Genomic DNA, 22,154 nt, shown 5'->3' on the forward strand with positions numbered 1-22,154 from the left:
CAGTAATTACAATAATCGAAGTAGATAAATAAATAGCACAATATGGACCACTTTACACCCATTCGACCGCGTCAAATCGATTTATGATCGCATCATGACTCGCTCGTGCTGTTGTAGGTCTAATACACAGACATAACGGTAACGGAATCTAGGGCAACTGCTTCCAGTGCTGCAAAAGCAAACAATTTCAGCCAGCTTGAACACATGTCTTCCTAAGTATGTACCTACCTCAGTAAATTAAGTAGGTACCTAAGTGAATGAGTGACTTTCCCTATTGTAGGTATTTGCTATCCTGACATATTTCAGAATCGGCATGAAAGAAGATAGAAATTGTTTGATAATACCTCCTTAAGGAGCCTTTGTTCATGCCAGCGGGAGTGTTTGGATAGCATGCTAACCATATAGGTAACCTGATGGGCAGGCTAATTGAAAATTGAAACCAAGAACTGTGCTATGAACGCCAAAATTGACGTGACCTACTGTAGTACCTTCAGTACAAGGTGTTTACGTGGCCGTAGCAAATGTCAATTTTATGTTTACCAACATTATTCAAATGACAAATGAAAGCGAATGTGGAATTAATGTCCAAATGAACAAAGTGCGCGTCCGAGCGTGGATCCTGTCCTGTGTGGCAGAATACTCATGGCGAATCATCCCAGTTGTACCAGTATGTGGTATGTGCGAGTAATATGATCTGTGCCAGTACACATCTCCTCTCTGGCATGGCTTGACGGACAGCATAATTGATAGTGATCAGTCCGTTCCATACTCATAGTCATTTTAAATGAGAAAGTGAGATAAACTCGCTTAATTACACCGTTAATGGACGAATATCAGGTGGTGCATTTAAATTCTTTAACTATTTAATTGTTGTCTCGTGCCTCAATGAGCAGATTTCTATAATAATACGTTTATGTTTAGGTATACATTATTATAAATAATAATACCTGACAGTTATTTTAAACATAATTCATAGACGCAGCGCCAGAAATCGCAAAAGTAACTTCAGATTAAAGTTTTATCACTGTTTCCAAAACTAAAACCGCCTCAAAAATATATCCCCAAAGTGCACTTTAGTAAAGGAGCTATAAATCATTCTATCGGTAATATGCTAAACAAACAACGTTGGTTCCGCTACGTCAATTTGTCGATGTTCTAATTGAGTTGTTAAGAGCTGCCGATAACTAGCGATGAAAACGCGATAGTCACCACCGCCACATATCAATCTGTACGGGTTGCCGCCCAGACTTTCGCGGGAATTAATTCATTGCTCTCCGAGTTTTATTAAAATATGTAAGTGCAAGAAGCGTGAAACAATTTTCTTTTTGTGGTTCGCTCGACCGTCGTCCGAGAGCGGTTAGTCTGTGAGGAGTGCATGGGCGCCGCGGTCGTCCGGTCGTGTCTTGTAGTGCCGAGCCGCGGGTGCTAGCTGTCAACGCCGGTGTTGTTATGGAACCAGTCAGCTGCTGAACAGCGACACGAAAATGCACATCCTGGAGATCGGTGCCGATCAAGTAATTACGTGTTATTTGTATACAAACAGTGAAAGAAACTGAAAGTGTTTCGAGTGTGTTCACCCTTGAATGCGATGTAGTGATTAACCGTCATAACGCAGCTAATTGTCATAATGCATACCTTTTAGTTGAAGCATCATTTCAAAGATTACCTGTTGTACATGACTTCCTATTGCGGTTATTTTCACACCGACTGCCACCTTTCTGTATGTGTAGATAGATACCTACTGTGCTAACATATCTGTAACTTAAATAACATAAAGTGGGCAGATACCCAAATGTGCAATTTATTTATCAGATAAAATATTCCCTATCGACATAATCACACACTCAGCGCATTTCTAATTAAGCACTTTATATATCTTTACGGTCTATTTCCCGGTGGAGAGAGCAGAACTTCATACTGTACCGATGTTTTGGAATTAGCAGTGCTTAGAAGTTGATCCCTACAAAAACTGGGTAGGCGTGCAAGGTAAAAATAGCATTTAGTATGGGATACTTTTGTTTTGAGTTGGTTTTAAGCTCATAAGCATGTACCTAATGGGTATTTTGTAATGTGGTTCAAGCGTAGGATGTACCTACCGTATACCGTATACCATTATTAGAGGCTAACTTGAGGTGTAGGTAGGTAACCTATGTATCAGAGAGATCAAGCTAGAAGTCCTGTTTATAATGAACTTTCAAAATCTCGTTGTGATCAGGTAGGGTGACCAAATTTTGTCATAACAATCCTCAATATCTTTAATCTATGTAGGCGGTCTGTCATACTTATGGAATGGACAACAATGGGTAGGAGCAGCAACTGAATATACCAATGACATCGTAGTTAACTAAGCACCTAACTGGGATGACAATAACAACAAAATAGCTTATTGTTATTTTCCTTTGTCCTGACTAACCTGTCAATGGACACTAATTATAATTAGGACATGACAAAGCTCACAAAACTCCAATGGACATTATCATGAAAATCACACAGTTAAGGCCTTTTATAAGTAGGTTACACAAACCCAGTAACGTAACGTGTAGCGACCGCACCCGAAGATCTATTGTCGACGACCTACTATCCATAGCATGGTCATTTGTCCAACTTTATCCGTCCTTGAGACGCTCCTACTCCAATCTGCCCTACCCTTTGTTATTGCCCACGAAAATAAAGGGATTCCGTAATTTCAGTCGTTCGACCCGCCTTTATATTGCAAAACAATAGGCTAGACTAGATTGTTTGGTCTCGGTTCTGGATTTCACATCTGAACAATACAATAATGGTTTATTCTCAGACGATTTTTAGACCTAGGTATGCTTACGTAGTAACTATTAGGAAATCTATGCCTATGCGGTCATTCGTTTATAAATATTTAGGTACCTACCTAATGCACCCTAGAGGTAATCTCTCATCATGAAATGTGCAGAGTATACCTATTATTACTAGGACGTGCATTATTTATCTGCTAATTTGTTGTTTTTATTCTGGTGACTACAGGAGGGAGATGAGAGCGGCAGCGCACGCGCCGCTGAAGCAGCATTTCGCACAGTGCCCAAAGATCACACCACTTTCCTCGTTTGGAGAATCACGGTAAGACAATCATAACTAACGGACTTAAGGCTATGACATAATTTGCCATGATTCTCTCACAAACAAATGTGACTGAAATATTATTTTCAAAATAGTCTATTGAAAAGAAATCCTAAATAACAACAATAGTATCTCAAACCGGCCTTGAACGCTCACGAAGTGACTGTCACGTTTTTCACCAAGCCACCGAACTTTAAAATGACCTATCACGCGAAACGAGAACATTCAATTATATTTGATAGATCTACATGCGTATATATAGGTATACAGACATACACGCCACAGTTTTTGCTCATACATAACAAACGCTTTCACTGCTGAAGACAAAAGTTGTGACTTGAGTCATCATATCGTGCGGTATGTGAGTTCGTTGTCACTCTGAATATCGCAACTATGATTTGTAATAATGACAATTGTATAACGAACTTTAATTAACTAAGTATTCGCATCTAACGTGCTCGCACGATATATGCTGATGTAGGAAAATCGTGCGTAGCTACCTATGTACTTATGAATGAATGGTGTTGAGCATTCAGTGTAAAAGTAAATAATAAATAAATAAGTGTAAAAATACCATTCAAATTCAAAATAAATAGGTATAGAAAGGTTGACAATGGTGTAGCTCTCAAAATGGGGGTTTGGGCACAAACCGTGACTACAACAGCAAATCCATAATAACTAAACCATTGGAGTCAAATTTCCAACCGTCCTCATTTTTTGTCTCAATAGTAAATAACTTTGTGGTGAGAACTTTAAGTTATCGAAATAAATACAGAAGAAGGCACCGTGAAATTTCTTATAACAATGTGAGAATCGTTTATGGTGTTTATCTAAGCAATCTCTGTGAATTATTTCCTTAATTTAGTAGGACGTGCGAAAGGTCATTACGGAGCGCTATGTTTTCTCACCACCAAACAAACGCATACAATAACAGCTATTGCAGCAAACTGTAAAATGTCGAAATTGTGATCTCAGTCCGTGATCATTTTATGAGAACGAAGTACTCTTCACACATTTCTTAATCACAGGATTATTGACGTAACAACAACAAACATATTTCTCTACCAGACTAATTCTTCTAGTCTTTAATTAAACTTACATTTCTAATCATTTCATAGCGTTCCAGTGATGTTACAGCAACAAATAATTAACTGTGAACACCTCGGAGATAATATATAATTAATGTTCATGAAAGTGTGTCTCTTAAAGAGTATGAATTAAACATGACTAGGACAATTATGTGTTATCTCTTTCGTTTAAAAATATCCGTAGGTTGATGTTATCAAAATCAAAATCAAAAGTCATTTATTCAAACTTGGCTGCAAAACAGCACTTTTCGAACGTCAAAAAAATAAATTTACAAAAGACAACCCCCAAAACGCCCACCCTTCACCACTTCCTATGTGTTTTTGCTGGGAAGAAGAAGTGGCGCAACAAACTCCCCAGCAACACATGTCTGTCTGTTAGGTTAGAAGAACCTTAAACATTGTTTGATATGTACATTTGTATACAATTTAATTTGTATATTACCATAGAGGAAAATACAGTAAAAATAATTTATACACCGCATGCTAGCTAGCACTCACCCTACATACCTTAACTAACTCAAGCATTGAATATGTTTGATGAACAGAAAATTATAGCCTCCAATTATTTACACTTAATAGAATATCAGGGAGTGCCCACCTACATGTGCTATTCTTTTGTAAACTAGTAAATTAGTAAATTAGACCGCTCAGCCAGAACATATGTAAAATAAAAAGAGTTTACAAATAAAAACAAAAAAAAAAAAACTAATATGTAGTCAGTAAGACGACCTGGCACCACAAGCAGCACCCGTTCACGAGCATAACGCGAGGATCAGCCATCGCCCCCCTCGCACATCTTTGAGGGAGGGAGGCAACCCGACCGCCGACGCTACCGCAAGCAGTGCCGTCTAAGGGAGCATGACGTACTCACTGCTACACAACTCAATATCAAGATTAAATTATCAGTTCCCGCTAAGTAGTTTTATTTACTAAAAATCCAAAACAAAATTAATACAAAGAATGTATCTTGTCAATAATGTAAAAACATTTAAAAAATAATAATTAAATAATAAATAAAAATAAAATAAAAGTCATTGAGTCAAGAGATTGAATCGGAGAAACTTAAATTATCTAAATAATAAAGCTAATATAGCTGTCTTGCGTTCATCATGGCGACCAACTATTTTTATCATTCAAATAGTCATTGATGGTGTAATATGCCTTTTTTATAAGAACAGCCTTAATTTGTTCTTTGAATTTATTAAACGGCAGTTCTTGTAAGGTCAAAGGAAGCTTATTATAAAAACGAATACCTAAACCCAGAAATGTGTCATGCACTTTATGAAGCCGGTGATAGGGTACGCACAGTTTATGCTTATTTCTAGTATTAATGCTATGGACTTCACTTTTTTTGGTGTATAAATGTAGGTTCTGTCTAATATACATAATGTTGGCAAAGATGAACTGTGATGCTACAGTGAGAATACCAATTTCTTTAAACAACTCTCTGAGGGAAGTTCTGGTACCTAACTTGTATATTGCACGAATAGCACGTTTTTAGGGTTCCGTAGCCAAAATGGCAAAAACGGAACCCTTATAGTTTCGTCATGTCCGTCTGTCCGTCTGTCCGTCTGTCCGTCTGTCACAGCCGATTTACTCGGAAACTATAAGTACTACAGTGATGAAATTTGATGGGAATATGTGTTGTATGAACCGCTACAAAAATATGACACTAAATAGTAAAAAAAAGAATTGGGGGTGGGGCCCCCCATACATGTAACTGAGGGATGAAATTTTTTTTTTCGATGTACATACCCGTGTGGGGTATCAATGGAAAGGTCTTTTAAAATGATATAAAGTTTTCTAAAAAACATTTTTCTTAAAGTGAACGGTTTTTGAGATATCAGCTCTCAAAGTCGTAAAAAGTATGTCCCCCCCCCTCTATTTTTATAACTACGGGGTATAAAATTCTAAAAAAAATAGAGGTGATGCATGCTAATTAACTCTTTCAACGATTTTTGGTTTGATCAAAGTATCTCTTATAGTTTTTGAGATAGGTTGATTTAACTGTAATTTACGGAACCCTTCGTGCACGAGTCCGACTCGCACTTGGCCGGTTTTTTTGTATAATAAATATATTCTCTATATCAGCGGCTTTGCCCCACAACAAAATACCGTAGGACATGACGCAGTGAAAATAGCTGAAATACACTAATCGCGCAGTGTCGACGTCAGTGAACTGTCTAACTTTTCTGACGGCATAGGCAGCAGAACTAAGCCTTCCCGCGAGGCTAGAAATATGTGAACCCCACTGAAGTTTTGTATCAACTGTTATACCCAAAAACACGGTAGATGCAACGGTTTGAAGAACCTCGTTGTTTAGGATAACATTAGGACCTAGGTTTTTTACATTAGGCAAAGTGAACTTAATGCATTTTGTTTTTTTAGCATTTAGTACTAAATTGTTTGTTAAATTAGCTGAATTCGTTTTTTCGTGTGCAAGTCCTTATTAAAAGTCAATAATCGTGGAAAAACCTCTTGACGCACCCTGAGGCATGCCTGCTGCCAAGGTTGACTCATTTTTAACTCTGGTGAAACTGATTGGAAATGGAAACAAAAATTAACATTCTTTGCCTACACTTCTTTGTGGTTTACCGATTTACCGAATCCTGGAAATGAAAGCCAAAGAAAATAATACAATCAAGATAAATGTAGTTTTGTAAGCAAATTACAGAAGTTTATGTATGATAATAATTTTCTTGAATACAAAGTGACAAGAGAAAGTACACAATTCAACATAAAGATAAATTGCAACGAGATGCATGCTAAGCGGCGTGGACGAGCACGCTTGTTAGTCGCGCGCAATGCGACGCAAACATTCGTACAGCCATCATCTGCAACCATACACAAGTACTCACATATTACCATTTATCGTGTATTACCCACTTTCTGTTGCATTTCATATCTATAACATAATTGAGTTTCTAGTAATCCGACACTTTAACCACAGACTCAGTACAATTGCTGTCTTGATTACACCAGACTTTCTACTATTAGTTAAATAACAAAAGTAGGTTATGTCCGTGTAATTCACGCTTAATCTCAATACGACAAAAGCAATAACACTCATTGTCAAAAGCGTCTTGTATATTGTTGTTTGAACAAGAGTGATGATGAGGTAAGTTAAGAACCACAGTAAGAAAAACTGTAGGATGGAAGTGCAAATAGGCAGCAGATACATACCATTATTAAAGCATTTAATGTTTAAAAGCAAAAGACATTACAGCAGAAAGTTTTCTAAAACTAGCAGTAAATCTTAATCGTACCCGTCAAGACTCTCAAAATAAAACGATCTATTTCGTGCCGATTAGATCATAAACACAGAGAAGATAAAAACAAGCAGTTCGTAACTATCATTTAAGATTCCTATCAGTTTCTGCCAGATTTCTCGCGCTGTCATATAAATCCTTAGAGTCAGGCACTCCACAGTTTGTTCGTCGTGTGTAAACAATTTCATAAAATTTCTCCAATAAATTAATTAGCTGGTGTGCTCTTTAAAGATAAATAATGGCCGAGTACGAGACTTGCATCGTAACGGATGACCACTGGCGGCACAGATATTGTTGTGCCGTAGGGTTAACAAAGCTATCCTTCACATTGTTAAAATGTAACGTCTAGCTGCTAAATTACGCTGTTAAGTATTTGATCGCTGCTGCAGTGTAATTTTTCACTAGGATAAAAACATATCCTTGCTAACTCCTTCCTTTCTATTATACAAATGTATTAACAATTACACGATTCAACTCTGAGCCATGCCTGGCATCATTTTTGTTAACAATATGTTTGTTATATACATATGTTTTCTACTGGATACTGTCGGATCCTCGTGATGTGATAAATTAATTCTGATAGAACACAGTTGGTACCTGGTGGCCCTTTTGAGACTCCCAAAAAAGTAGATTTATGATGTGTGTTCCAAAAACAAAACAATAGAGGCAGCCCTGAATGGTGCCAGCCAGCAGTGATTCGAGTGAGTCACACCACATCTCAGTCCCGCTACGTGGACGGAGGAACTGGGCCCGCCAGACCGCGACTGAACGATTCTCAACTTAACATTACAATACAAACAAAGATGGCTTCAGTCACGGACATTGTCGGCGGTAAACAACTACTTGGAATATAGACCTGGGTTTCTTGCAACGTGGAAATAGTCTAATTTATTGTTATTGTGTTTTTTTGCTGAATCTAATGATAACATTGGTTTATTTTATGTAGCAGTAGCTCGTTCGCGAAATACTTGTGCTATCTTTTATGATGCTATGTCTGAGAAAAACGTATCCTACTTCAGCTGTTTTATTTTTATGCATGATTTTGAAAGCGTTGCTGTCATAATAAGTAGGCAAACCCAAATAACTTACTACCTACAGAAATGATGCTTTGCCTCACGACCCACGATTCACGGAGATTACCGAATCATGAAAGAAAATAATATGAAATCTTTGTTTATGTAATTCGGGTACTGTTGAGTCAAACCGAGATGACTGGGTGGTCTGAAATCTCTGAGTACAAAGCTTGCATGCTTGCTCGACTGCATGGGCGTAGCCACACTGGGGCAAGCTGGGGCACTTGCCCCACCCTGGGCCCTGGCTCTGACCTATAAGGTGTCTGATTAAACAATGTTTTTTTACTAACTCTAACTAACAACATCAACAATCATATGTACTATCCGTAAGTTATTCCACAAAAAATTATCGACTTTGAAAAGAGCGCGATCAAAACAAAATACACGCTAGAGTTCCCGAACGAGCGCAGTGGCGGTGCGCGCGTCATTTGAAAGCGAGCCGTATTCCCTAAAAGAATAGTTGCTATGTGCCGTCCTATGAGCCGTCCATCTAATCCAAAAAATAATGCATTTTCTGGTAGATGTGATCAAAATTTCGGAAATGCAATTTTATCCTAGTGTAAAAACCGCGCTCGCTATTTTGCTTGCCCAGCCATGTACGACCAGTACAATAGAACGATCGTTTAGCACAGTGGTTCTTAACCGCTGGTCTGCGGACCACTGGTGGTCCCTGGAGGCATTCCGAGTGGTCCGCGAATCTTAGCTGCGCGATTGCTATACGTTAGGTATCTAACTTTATTTTTATCGACTTATCTGTGCGAGCGAGGGGGTTTTCGTATGGACGTAAATCGGGTGTGTCGTACCTAGTCCCCCCATTCATGAAAATGTATATTTGGGCGACATTTTACGTAGTTTTTGGTTTTAAGTCTTAAAAAATAATTAAAATTTCGCACTCGCTTCAAAACTATATTATTTTTGTATTTGTCAAGAAACAAAAAGTTAAGTACGTTTGGGCTAAATTTTACGTGATATTTGGTTTAAGTCCGATAAAAATTTCGCGCTCGCTTCGCTCGCGTATTCAAAAACTATATGCCCTTATTTTTGCATTGGTCAACAAACAAAAAGTTAAGTATGTTTGGGCTAAATTTTACGTAATATTTGGTTTAAGTCCGATAAAAATTTCGCGCTCGCTTCGCTCGCGTATTCAGAAACTATATGCCCTTATTTTTGCATTGGTCAACAAACAAAAAGTTAAGTATGTTTGGGCTAAATTTTACGTAATATTTGGTTTAAGTCCGATAAAAATTTCGCGCTCGCTTCGCTCGCGTATTCAGAAACTACTTGCCCTTACTTTTGCCTTTTGTCCTGTGTGTGATTGTTTATTTTCTGTACCTGAAAACATAAACCTCTCAAATTAAGAGACAAAAAATCGGAGGGCCCCCGCACTTCCCCGGGGGATAGGTTGACTGCTGCCCCACCCTGAGCCCAAAGCTGGCTACGCCCATGCTCGACTGAACTAATTATTATCGTCCAATTCCGTCAGAATAAAATTACCATATGCATGGAATTAATAACCATAATATGCGGATAAATACTCGAAAGCGTATTCACAAAAAGCAGATCGCGTGTAATTAAAACACGTGGATTATCCAGTGTTTGGTGTCGTGATATAACGCCGCTGAGAGACGCACTCGCATGCCGCCGTAATTGTACATCAGTATGCACGACTGACCAGTGACGTTCCATTCAGCAGACCCATTATCACCAACGGCGAGCACACACAACAGTTTTTCAATAAGTATTTAAAACAGTAATCAAAACATAAGAAATATCGTAATTCACTTCAAAGAGCATGACACATTTTGATTATGACATCCATTAGTACAGACTACGGTCAATTTAAACAATCTTCAACGTATATGCGTTAATAACATTGATTAACTTAATAATAGCTCTCAACAATAACAGTTACAAAATATTGATGGCAATCATTCATTGTTTTTTTGTGCGATAACGGTCGATGCGCCCGCGCAGACACCCGCAGCTATTCGGATTGAGATTAATACCCAGAACTCATTGTATTGATTTCTATTTATTTTGTAAGCTACGGCACCAGGTCAAGAGTCGCGGTCATTGACATAAATTAATTATGAATGATATCTGGAGACTTGGATTAGATTAGCCATTTTTGGAATTTGCATTATTGATTTATTTGCAGGAATCGAACACGGAACTATTGCCACGCACTCACTACGGCACATTCTACGATGCGGAAGCTTACTTGGTCTACTCTTGCTCTTTGCCGGGACAGCCGGCAGGGCCCGATGTTATTGTAAGTAGTGCAGCAAAAAGAACCTAAACTTTCTAGCAGTAAATTCCCCATTTATGATCATCATTATTCTGACGTGCCCCTGCTAATCTTTACCAGAGACGAGAAATAAAAGAGAACGGCAATGGAGAGGTGCTGGAGCGACACATCCACGCGTGGGGCGGGGAGCGCAGCGCCGGCCTCGCGGGGCTCGCGCTGCGTCGCGGGGTGCAACTTGCAGCCTACCTCGCGGCCCCGACTGTGGTACACCGCGAGGCCTCCACCAAGGAGACCCCTCGTCTGCTTTCTTACTTCAGAGATGGAATAAGGTGGGTAGTACATTGTTTTTGTGAGTGCAGATTTTTTTCAATCAGGCTTAGTTTTAATAACTCAGTAACCAGATGCCAATTTCAAAACTAGACCACCTATAACACCTTCAGTCACCTTCCTATAGTTCAATTCCACAAACTCCTTAAACATGCTTAAAAATATGTAATTTGTAACTCAGGATCCTCCGAAGTGGCTCAGGCAACCTGAATGGCGGCGCTCGCCTGTACCGCGTGCGCGGGCGCCGGCCGGTGCTGGTGCAGCTGGAGCCGGTCTCGTGGGCGCAGCTCGCCACCGACGGCGTGTTCGTGCTCGACACCTCGGCGCTGCTCGTGCTGTGGCTCGGCCGCACCGCTAACCTTGTGGAGAAAATATTTGGTGCCAAGGTTTGTTGTGTTCAGTGGCTGATTTACTGTTGCGCATAACAACCTAAAACCCTAATTTACTTGTGGCGTTATTTGCCCTATACATATACTTCCCTATTTCATTACATATGTACCTACTCTCTCTTTGTGCGCTCTTGTATACCAATCTAGTCGCCTCTATATACTCCCATTTGTACTCAGATATGGTTACGGATTTAACAACCTTTATTGAGGGCCCTGATCCTGGTTGTGTTACCTACGGATGAGAGGCTTGTATGAACGCGGATAGTATATCCATAATATTTTCAAGGTTTACTTATTAAAATACTTGATCAATCGAGCAAAATACATCAAAGCAACAATGCATGAAAATCCTGGCTAAAATAATAAACCGGTTCACTGCAGATCGCATACCGGATGGCTCGCGGTGCGGACAAGGGCATGATGGCGCGTCGCATCGCGATCGCTCACGACGGCTACGAGCAGACACTGCCGGCCAGCGACCGCGCGCTGCTAGACGCGCTGCTCGAGCTGCGCGCGCGAGCACTGCGCCCCGCCGCGCCCCCCGCCGACCCGCCCCGCCCCGCGCGCCTCTACCGCGCCACGCAGCCGCCGCGCCTCGCGCCCCTCACCGTGCCCTCGCAGAGACCTGCGGCCAGGCTTGAGGAAATAAAGCGAGCACCCCTCTTCAGAGAAGATCTGGCTGATGACGTGAGTTCCCTTCTCGCATAAAGATTACAGAACATTGCCCTCTTACACAGGAAACGATCGAGTGGTTTATCGTCAACGTGCAATGACTCTGGGAAATCCAGCAACCACAATTTGAAACGGTTGACTTATTCCAAGGCATAATTTAAATATTCAGTACTTTATTGAATGATTTCAGGGCGTCTACATAGTAGACAGTGGCAGCCGAGGAGTATGGGCGTGGGTGGGTCCGTCAGCGACGGGTGCCGCTGCTCGGGGCGCCCTGGCGGCTGCGCGAGGCCTGGCGCGAGCTCGTCGCATGATAGTGCCGGTGTCGGCCGCGCCGGCTGGCCGGGAGCCGTTGGAGTTCGCGGCGCTCTTCCACAACTGGCGCTGGTGCGACGCCAGGCGTGACGGTAGACTGCGCGCCGCACGCTCCGCTACAACAAGGCTGGATGCCGTCAGTCTAGCCACAAATGCATGGCTCGCAGCCGAGGTACGTCTTTGATGCAATTGAATATTTCGCATTTTATGTAGGTAACTAAACGCCATGCTAAATAATGAGGTTTAGCCTCCACTAGGTCACATACTGTAGTTAGCGTGTTTATAAAAGTATTAATCGATGTGTGTGTGTTCAGGCGCAGCTGCCGGACGACGGGTCGGGCGCGCTGCGCGTGTGGCGCGTGCGGCGCCGCGGCGCGGACGCGGAGGACGTCAACAAGGAGGCGCTGGCCGAGGTGGAGCGCCCACAAGCCGCGGTCTTCTACGACAGAGACTGCTACATTGTGCTCTACACGTACCACGCGCCCACCGGAGACCAGACCCTGCTTTACTACTGGATGGTGAACCAATATATACTAATTCTACATCAAATACCTAACAAGGCTTCTAATGTGGGCTAAAATGAACTATCACTTAACTTGATATCAATATTACAGGGTGGCTCTTCGCCCAATGATCTGAGGAACTTGGGCGCGAAAGAAGCCAAAGACCTCTACACCAAGCTGGGGCGTTCTCCAGTACAGGTTTGAACCAATCATTATCTAGCATAATGTTGAACGTACCTAAACCAATGGTATTTATCAAAACTTATTTTTAGGCATGGGTGTACCAAGGGAAAGAACCGGCGCATTTCCTTCAGATCTTCAAGGGTCGGATGATCACTTATGTGGGCAGCGCTACTGATTATGACCGTAAGTATATGTAGAATGTGAAAAAAAAACTAATTCAATGATAATAAAATCATCAACTGAAATAAAAACCGTATGCTTAAATAAAGATAATAAGATAAAAACCGTTGCCCTCAGCAACGGGTCGCCGCTTGCTAGCTCCGGCTCGTGTACTCATTCGCGTGTCGGGGCAATACGCTCGCGAGGCCCGGGGCGCCGAGGTGCGGGAGGGCGCCAGCACGGAGGGCGCCGGGCCGGGCGCCTGCTACGTGCTGCGAGACGCCGCAAGAGTGTGGGTGTGGTGCGGCGCCAGCGCCACGGGCGACGAGAGGGAGGTCGCCAAGAATATGGCCGCCTCTGAACATACTCTTGTTATGCAAGGTAACTACTTTAACCAAAAATATATCTACTATTATATACTTTATTCATACTATAAAGTTATAATGTTAATAATATTGGTACATGTTGTTCTACATACATATTATTTTAACTATTTTTTTCTGTTTATAAAAATAAATATTACTTACACTTCCATGTCAATCTGCAAAGGTAAAGAGAAACCGGACTTCTGGACTGCGCTAGGCAACCGCCGTCACCTGCTAGTCCCGTCTCCGCTGAAGGAGGTGCAACGTCCCTTGCCACCGCGTCTCTTCTACGTGTCTCTCGGGGTGCCTACCCAATATTCATGTAAGTTAAGCCAAATTTAAGCTATACCTACTTATCCCTTTTTTTGCACTTATAATTTCCTCTTGTACACCACGTTGGTTCACCATCAAAACTGAACCCTCATAATGAAGACTTTACCAATATTAGATCCTTTACCTCTAGCACAGAGGTTCCCAAACTCTTTTGACCCGTGGACCCTTGGGTCCACCTGGACCACTTTGGGAATCACTGCTCTAGCACACACCTACCTAAGACACCAAGCCAAGACAAGCATACACCTACCTAAGAGAACGATCCCTCTCACACTGACTTATCTATATTTATTCAATATCCCCAGTTGAAGAGATAGTATCGTTCAGCCAGTACGACCTGGCGCCGGAGATGGTGGGCGTGGTGGACGCGCACGACGCCGTGTTCGTGTGGCTCGGCCAGCACTGCTGCCCGCGCGCTAAGGACGACCCCCGGGCCATAGCGCTCGCCTATCTCGCGCAAGGTAACATACGAGTATTTGTACTATACTCTATACTTCTACATTATTATAATAAAGAGGATTTTTATTTGTTTATTCCTTAAACAAAACCACGCCAACACTTCTGAACGGATTTAAAGAAACATTTCAGTGTCGGTTCCCCGAGTAACATAGGCTATATTTTGTCCCGATATGGGACGAAGTTCCACTGGGATGCGAGTGAAACCGCGGGGAAACAGCTAGATATTTAACATTTCATTCAAACCGATTAACAATATATTTCGATCTTTAGACCCCGCAGCAAGAGATGCCGGAACACCTATCTTAGCACTGAGCCAGGGACGTGAACCACCGCATTTCACGGGTTTCTTCCCTCATTGGAAGCAATCCATGTGGAAGGTATATATTTTTACTACTATTTGTTTATGTTATACTTATTATTTCATAAAAAGAAACTATAGTGAGGCGTTCACCATTTATTTGACAGGGTCACAAAACGTTCAGTGCAATCATCAGTGCTTTAGAAGGCAAGGCAATCGTTCAAAGCGGCAACAGTGCACTGCAGAGTGGCAACAGTGCCAACCGCTTTGATCAGTATGAAAAATATCCTTTGGCAGTCCTGAAAGGGCCTAAAGAACATCTTCCACCGGACGTCGATCCCCTCACTAAAGAGGTAAATAAAAACTCCCATCTTAGACACATTTTATAAATGCACTAGGTAACAAGGCTAAGAATCTAATGAAAATTAATAGCCGTAACTAACTGTTTTTATGTCCATAAAATGGTCGCACATTCACTGATTGATGATTGCCCAATTTACCCAACCATTTCAAGAGACTGGCAGAAATGTTAATACACGCACTAATAATAGTGCGTGTGCCTAACTATCACAAATTCTATCGAGAAATCTTGATTGTGGAAACCGCTCCTCTCAACGGGCACTATCTCTACCATTTTTTTTGTTGAAAACCACAATTATAGTTTCTTTGTCTCGACTACATTGTATTGATTGATATTATGATTCCAGTTGTACTTGACTCACGACGACTTCGTGTCGACATTCAGCATGCCCTACAGTGAGTTCCGTTCGTTGCCCGGGTGGAAGCAAAAGGATCTCAAGAAAACAGTCGGCTTATTCTAAACAATATTATAAGACTACAGTAGTCTTAGATATAATATGTTCTCATACGAGGCAACTGTAACTCTGTCACAACTCTGGCGAATGTTGCCGTTAATTTTTGGCAACGGCAATCAATTGCGTGGGAGTTGCGAACTCGTTATAACTGCCTCGCGTGGGAACAAGCTATTAGATCGATTAAGTGTTTTAAATATATGGATTTATACAATAAAAAGAAAACGTATATTTAGCAATAGATTCAACTTTAACCATAGATTGTTTTTAAATATTTGCTATAAAACCAAAAAAATATGATACTTATTAAAAGTTAACAAGTGGTAAAGATTGCACTTACATGTTATTAAAATATCACTTATTCGTTTGCTATTTAACTATAAATTTATAGAAATAGTGTTGCGACTGCATAGCATTTTAGTAGGTATTTTGTAACTCATATTTGTTGTCACATACATAACTATATTATAGATTAATATTGATTATTATGAATGAATAAAACTGATTTTGTTAATATATTATTAGATCATTTAAGAAATAAAACAATAAATTTTAAAATGTTATTTTTATTTTAAAAATAGTACTTATTAACTATTGGGCATTAATTACCTTAAAATTAATAATCTTTACAATTTACAAGTGTTTCAAAATCCATAAAATATCGGTTGAATTGAAAGCGTATTTACAGTATAATAATGACAGGTATGACAATATATAAGCCTACATGATATGGGGTGAGCCGTAGCTAAGGCACGTCGTGTTGTGGCCAGCCGCCCGGGCGCCGGCGACTCGCTCCTACTTACAGCGATTATTCAAACCATATTCCAAATATTATATCCAATATCATAATAATAGTTTATAAAACATACGATGGATTATACGAAATGTCCTCTATCAGCAAAAAGCTATTTGAAAAAAAAAACTTTACAAAATAATGAAAAGCTAGTTAGGAACTTACAATTTTAGTAGATAAATAAAACATTACAATAAATGATTTAATTCGATAATAAATAATTTACATAATGATTTTACATTATATCAGTTATTGTTATTAAGACAATTTGGGAGTATTTCTATAACCACATCGGTTTATAAGGCTGCGGTTGTCGAGAAAAATACTCCCGAAAAATGTCATCTAGAATAGTAAAATCAGGTTATCAGAATTATGCATAGTAAATAACAATATTATTATTATTATATGGAATTAATATTAATGACGAGACATGGAACGAAAAACGAAGGCTTAGAATCCAAAATAAACAGCTCTTTTTGTCATTTTTTACTTCTTTGGTAATAATAAAACCGAACACATGAAATATAAAATACATCTCATGAAATAATATGGAATGAAGTGCACGAACAATACAATGCATAAGCTGCCATAATAAAAATAAAATGCATCTCAAAAATAAGCGTAAACACTACGACAAAATTGCAATTTTTAATTATTAAGTACGTAAAATTTTAAATTCGCATGTCAACATGAATGAAGAGATTGTTCCAAACTTACATCTAAAAGAAAAACAAAGCAATAACTGGATATGCGACAGAACAGAGAACTTGAGTCAATATAAAACTAAAGAAAACAAAACTCAACATAGTTTTCGTTGCAGGAATGTAAACAATGTGTAGAGCAATATTAAACAGGGTATTTCATAATATTTAACAAGAACTAATAGTAACAACAATGCGTCGGAGGCCTGTTTCCTTCTAGCACCACGAGTGTTCATAGTCCAGTCAAACTGTACGTGTCGTGAGCTGGTCTCACGCAGGCGCTGCGTAATTCCCAAGAATATATTACATACAACCTTTATTATTTATAGTATAAATATAATTATTATAATGAAAACATGTCTTTTTTGTCCCCTGTAAAAGACGTTAATCTTAAACGAGACCTTGCGGAGACCAGCTACTATTTGGCTGAACTACAAACATAGACACGATTATTTATCACAGCTATCCAAAGCCTTCACACATTATTATCGGTCGCCTCTCCCTCTACGTCGCTAATGTATGCAGATGCAGAAACTCGAGATTGCCTAGCCCATTTATATTCGTAAAAACTAGTGTTTTAAATGTTTCTGTTATTGTCAAAATGAAAGTAATTCTCAGCACTCACGGAATGGACGCATGAGCACAAATGCGAGTAAAGGGTTCGCGAAACATGTTACATAATTTAATACAGCAAAAGTTAAACATTCAAATATGTATAGTTGTGAACAGTTTCAACTACCTTTGTACTTTATACTCACAACTAAACGAGATTTATTGTACACGAGATTATACAAGGCCTATATAAAATTGGTGTTTCCAAATTTGTTATACATTACATACATTAAACATCTAATAATAAAGATATATTAGGCCTAATGATGTATTGTAAAAGATACAAAAGTTAAATAGAAGGCTTTCACACAAGAGCCGTCTTGGGGTTTCAACAAATGAGAAAGTTTGGCACTCTCAATAAGTCGTACCATAACGAGAATTAAGACACGGTGAATTATTGCTTCGAAATTACATTTCTCACCTCACATTGCAAAAGAAATCTTAGTGCAATTCGTGACACAAGTTTACAGAAAAATGTGTAACAAATTTTGTAGTGTTAATTGATTTATCTAATTATTTAATAAGCTCAGCAGCTCACTACTACATAGTCTAGAATAAATTGATCTTGTGATTCAAGGAAGCCCGTTCAGAGTCTTACTTAATTAAGTAACGTCGCGGATTTTTGAAGAACTAGGTATTTCACTTGAGCAAATATAGTTATGAGACGATTCACTAAAAACAAAAACACCTATGGCACGGTTTCTTCGTTAATTGCAACACTTACGCGTTGTGAAATGTCTTACTTGTGTACTTAGTCTAATATACAGGGTCCCTGAATCATTTAGTATAATTTTCTATATTTCAATTAATATGATATATGTTTAACTAAATTCTTCTAACAATACATAAAAAAATGGTAATTCAATTCCTGCAAGGCTCAATTCCCGTATTTCTATCTAAAAGTGCAACCGCAGCGTATATAATGTTCGCTTGTTGTGACAAGGCCACTCACTACTGTTCTCTTTTACAACAGGATAACGCAAAAGGCCCGGCGCGTAAGTGGCGCAGTGCAGCGACATCACTGTCAAATTATTATCGACATTGTTCACATTAAAATAATACTAAAATAAAATTGACACAACTATTCACGTGGTGCATTTGGCGCTCTTCACGGCTCAGTTTTCGTAACTGATTTTAAATATTATCAAAACAATGTCAATAACATTATGATAGTGTAAAATCTCTGCGCTACATGTGCGACGGCCGTCATAATTCTAAATTCTCAGACGGATCCAATAACAGGTTCTCGAGCGATATTCATTTAACAATAGTATACGATATACAACATACTGAGGGATAAACATTATGTGCTGTTAAAAATAAAAACGTAACAAAATACATTATAATAAAAATGCTCTACTGGTTCAATAAATTGTACAAAAATATTATTGAAAAATAACCAGTTTCATCTATGTCCCTTTAAATCAATGAATTGACTACATGCCGTTGACAATGTTATGAACAATAGTGTAAATTAGTTTATGTATTCCATTATTTCATGATAAAAAGCTTCACAAGCTTGTAACACCTCCTAGTTCCCAAATACTACACCACATGGTTGTCGTACGCAACGTAAAACCGCATCCGAAACCGTAATATAAGTATACAAAACATAATAATATCAACACGGTTACTAATATTCACTTGACTCACTTGTAATGAGCCAAGAAAATATTAGTGTTGTTTTATACAACACACTCGCTTGAGCTGATGCCATATAAACTGTGAACAACTTGCAAGTGATGCACACGATAGCACCATTGCATCCGTTTCTGAGATTTCGCCATGACAATCAGCTTCTAAAATAATATTAAGAAAAACTACTTGGTGTTGGTAAATTTTGATAAGTACAAAATAGTTATATTTTCAATATCTATCACAGCAGTCATGCCGAAATCTTATAAAAATTTGGACAAAAATACTTAAACTTATTTAAGACTAGTTAATTTACAATTGTTATTGAATTTTGGATATAAAATATCTGAAAGATTCAAATAGCAAATATTGTCAAATGCCAGATCAAATGCTAGCGATCGAGCCACGCATCGCATCGCTTACACTTCATGTCTTAACAATACTCGATGAATGATTTACTATAAGATATCCAGAATACTTATTTAAAAGTATCTCGATCGATAGAACGATATAATGATTTCAATTAATTTCCAAAATAAACAGATTATATTCTAGATCCCATAGAATAAAATGTTTGAAAAAAGTGTTAGTAAAAAAACCAACGCGCGATGAACAAAGCGACTCACGACTATAACCTTTAAAATCAAGAAACGCGTAATAAGAAAGTGTATGTAGCTCGGGGTGTCCGCGCTGGCGTGTATGTGTCAAGTACCGTAGAGGGGAGCTCACTGCCGCGGCAGCGACGCGTTGGCCGGCAACGTCGAGCTGCGCTGTGACGCGTTCATGTACGCCGACTTCAGGTTGGAGCGCATCGAGTCCCTGTGGACACGAGGTAGTCTTTTACTACAGGCGAACAGTCGGTGCAATACAATATTTTAATAGGTAGTAGTAGGTGGCGTCATGAAGACTAAGGCGTCGTCCTAATTGACAGCGATCGTACGATGACACGATGCGTTCTCGTCGTGCGATGAGTTCAAACATACAGATTCCATCAGAGTGTCCTATTTGAACCTCGCAAGTAATCGTGCGAGCACATGAAATGCTTAATAACGATCGTACGATACGTTTGATCGTGCGACCATGTAATCAAAGCAACAGATCTCTTTTGAGTGTCCTAATTGGTTACATACGCGATGCGTCGACGCGCGAGGAGCGCGGGACGAAAGGGGTAAGGGCCAACACCAGTGACACACAGTAGGTACCCGGCTCGCTCGCGGCCGGACGCCATTTTGTGTTTTCATTCTTCGTGTAAAAATTAAAAATTCTTAGTCTAAAACTGTGCATCTCTATAAAGAGCCATCGTTAAAGTGGCGTAAGCGCGACGCCAGCCATCGAGCGACGGCATCGTACGATAGACATCGCGCGATCTATTAGGTCATCATACGACCACTTTGATCGTGATATGAAAAACCCATCGCGCCATCGTACGATTGCTCCCAATTAGGACGACGCCTTAGGCCCTGAATGGCAGCGGCCAGCAGCGATTTCAGGCAAGCACTTTCAGTGTGAAATAATTTTCAACCTTAACTCCATACTTAAAAGACCAGTATCGCTTAAAAAGCTTGACGAGGTTGCTGCTGGCAGCCTGGCGCTGGCAGATGCAACAAGAAGAACCGCGAGGCGCGCGGCCGCCCGCGGCTTCGTTGCCATTCCAGTGTGACTCGGGCCTTATAGATGCACGGCGCAGGGGCGTCTTAAACTATAGTGCAGGGTCAGCGAGGCGACGCGACGGGGGCGGCGCGGTCTCGGACACGCCACCCAGCGGCGCTGCAGTAGTACAGAGTGTTACACGCACCTGGGCGAGAGCTTGGTGTGGTCGTGGTGCGGGTGGTGCGCGGCGCGGTAGCCGTAGCGCTGCACGCGGCGGGCGAGGCGCGCCACCCAGCGGCGCTGCAGTAGTACAGAGTGTTACACGCACCTGGGCGAGAGCTTGGTGTGGTCGTGGTGCGGGTGGTGCGCGGCGCGGTAGCCGTAGCGCTGCACGCGGCGGGCGAGGCGCGCCACCCAGCGGCGCTGCAGTAGTACAGAGTGTTACACGCACCTGGGCGAGCTTGGTGTGGTCGTGGTGCGGGTGGTGCGCGGCGCGGTAGCCGTAGCGCTGCACGCGCGGCGAGGCGCGCCACCCAGCGGCGCTGCAGTAGTACAGAGTGTTACACGCACCTGGGCGAGAGCTTGGTGTGGTCGTGGTGCGGGTGGTGCGCGGCGCGGTAGCCGCTGCACGCGGCGGGCGAGGCGCGCCACCAGCGGCGCTGCAGTAGTACAGAGTGTTACACGCACCTGGGCGAGAGCTTGGTGTGGTCGTGGTGCGGGTGGTGCGCGGCGCGGTAGCCGTAGCGCTGCACGCGGCGGGCGAGGCGCGCCACCCAGCGGCGCTGGTCGGGCGCGCCGGGCGCCAGCAGCAGCAGCTCGCGCGCGCGGTCCGCGTGCAGCTTGCACGCCGCCACGCCCTCGCCCTCCGACACGTGCTCCGCGTGGATCTTCATGCGGCACCCTGCGGGACATCATCACTCATGACAACCCTTGTATGATCAAACCCTATTTACCCTAAAGCCTGGCAAATTCCAGCGTCACAGTCCTAAAGACGACGTGGCATAGCCGGGGACGACAGCGAGGATAGTGCCATCGTTTTGAATCGTACGTAACATACATAGGTCAAAAATTCATTGGTTCACGAGAGCTCTAGCTAGAGCGTCGACTAGGGAGACGCGCCGATAAGGGTACGTTTTTAATTCTTGCTGCCGACCGCACATGCCGCGACTGCAAAAAGTCGGCCGCAGCTGCACTATATGAAACTGTTTTGGATCGAAGAGGCAGCAGCACGTGCACATGA

General features: G+C 41.2%; 2 protein-coding genes across 5 annotated transcripts in view; one reads left to right on the plus strand and one right to left on the minus strand.

Moving 5' to 3' along the window:
- The first annotated feature begins 702 nt into the window (after positions 1-702).
- Positions 703-16,056, plus strand: LOC110373090 (villin-like protein quail). 2 transcript variants are annotated; one of them, XM_021330224.3, is made up of 16 exons: positions 703-837; positions 2,998-3,090; positions 10,679-10,792; positions 10,889-11,097; positions 11,277-11,481; positions 11,866-12,171; positions 12,347-12,643; positions 12,786-12,989; positions 13,086-13,172; positions 13,247-13,340; positions 13,455-13,697; positions 13,866-14,003; positions 14,320-14,475; positions 14,744-14,850; positions 14,939-15,124; positions 15,479-16,056. In XM_021330224.3, the coding sequence occupies exons 1-16, from the start codon at positions 823-825 to the stop codon at positions 15,590-15,592; spliced, it is 2,568 nt and encodes an 855-aa protein (XP_021185899.3). In that variant the 5' UTR covers positions 703-822; the 3' UTR covers positions 15,593-16,056. The 2 variants fall into 2 exon arrangements, with proteins under 2 accessions (XP_021185899.3, XP_021185897.3); XM_021330222.3 differs by lacking the exon at positions 703-837 and adding an exon at positions 967-1,514.
- Positions 16,057-16,133: 77 nt separating this feature from the next.
- The window catches only part of LOC110373153 (rho-associated protein kinase 2), a 35,223-nt gene continuing 29,202 nt past the window's right edge, over positions 16,134-22,154 (minus strand). For 2 of the 3 annotated variants that reach the window (XR_010276554.1, XR_010276555.1), the window contains 2 exons: positions 21,120-21,815; positions 16,134-20,143 (listed from right to left, as the gene is read on the minus strand). Coding sequence is in view for 1 of the 3 variants with exons in the window: in XM_064035125.1 (XP_063891195.1) it covers positions 20,050-20,143; positions 21,602-21,815 (308 nt within the window). In the remaining 2 variants the exon portion in view is untranslated. The remainder of the gene's footprint in view (positions 20,144-21,119; positions 21,816-22,154) is intronic. The other variant, XM_064035125.1, reaches the window with a different exon arrangement.

This window comes from Helicoverpa armigera, chromosome 6 (assembly GCF_030705265.1).
Source record: "Helicoverpa armigera isolate CAAS_96S chromosome 6, ASM3070526v1, whole genome shotgun sequence".
In the NCBI taxonomy this organism is placed as follows: Eukaryota; Metazoa; Arthropoda; class Insecta; order Lepidoptera; family Noctuidae; genus Helicoverpa; species Helicoverpa armigera.

Excerpts from the sequence above, each read along its gene's own strand:
- LOC110373090 (XM_021330222.3), top strand. The coding sequence starts at position 1,485 with ATGCACATCCTGGAGATCGGTGCCGATCAA. Across the intron at positions 3,091-10,678 it reads TCCTCGTTTGGAGAATCACG|GAATCGAACACGGAACTATT; the intron begins GTAAGACAATCA and ends ATTTATTTGCAG. Across the intron at positions 12,990-13,085 it reads CCCTGCTTTACTACTGGATG|GGTGGCTCTTCGCCCAATGA; the intron begins GTGAACCAATAT and ends TCAATATTACAG.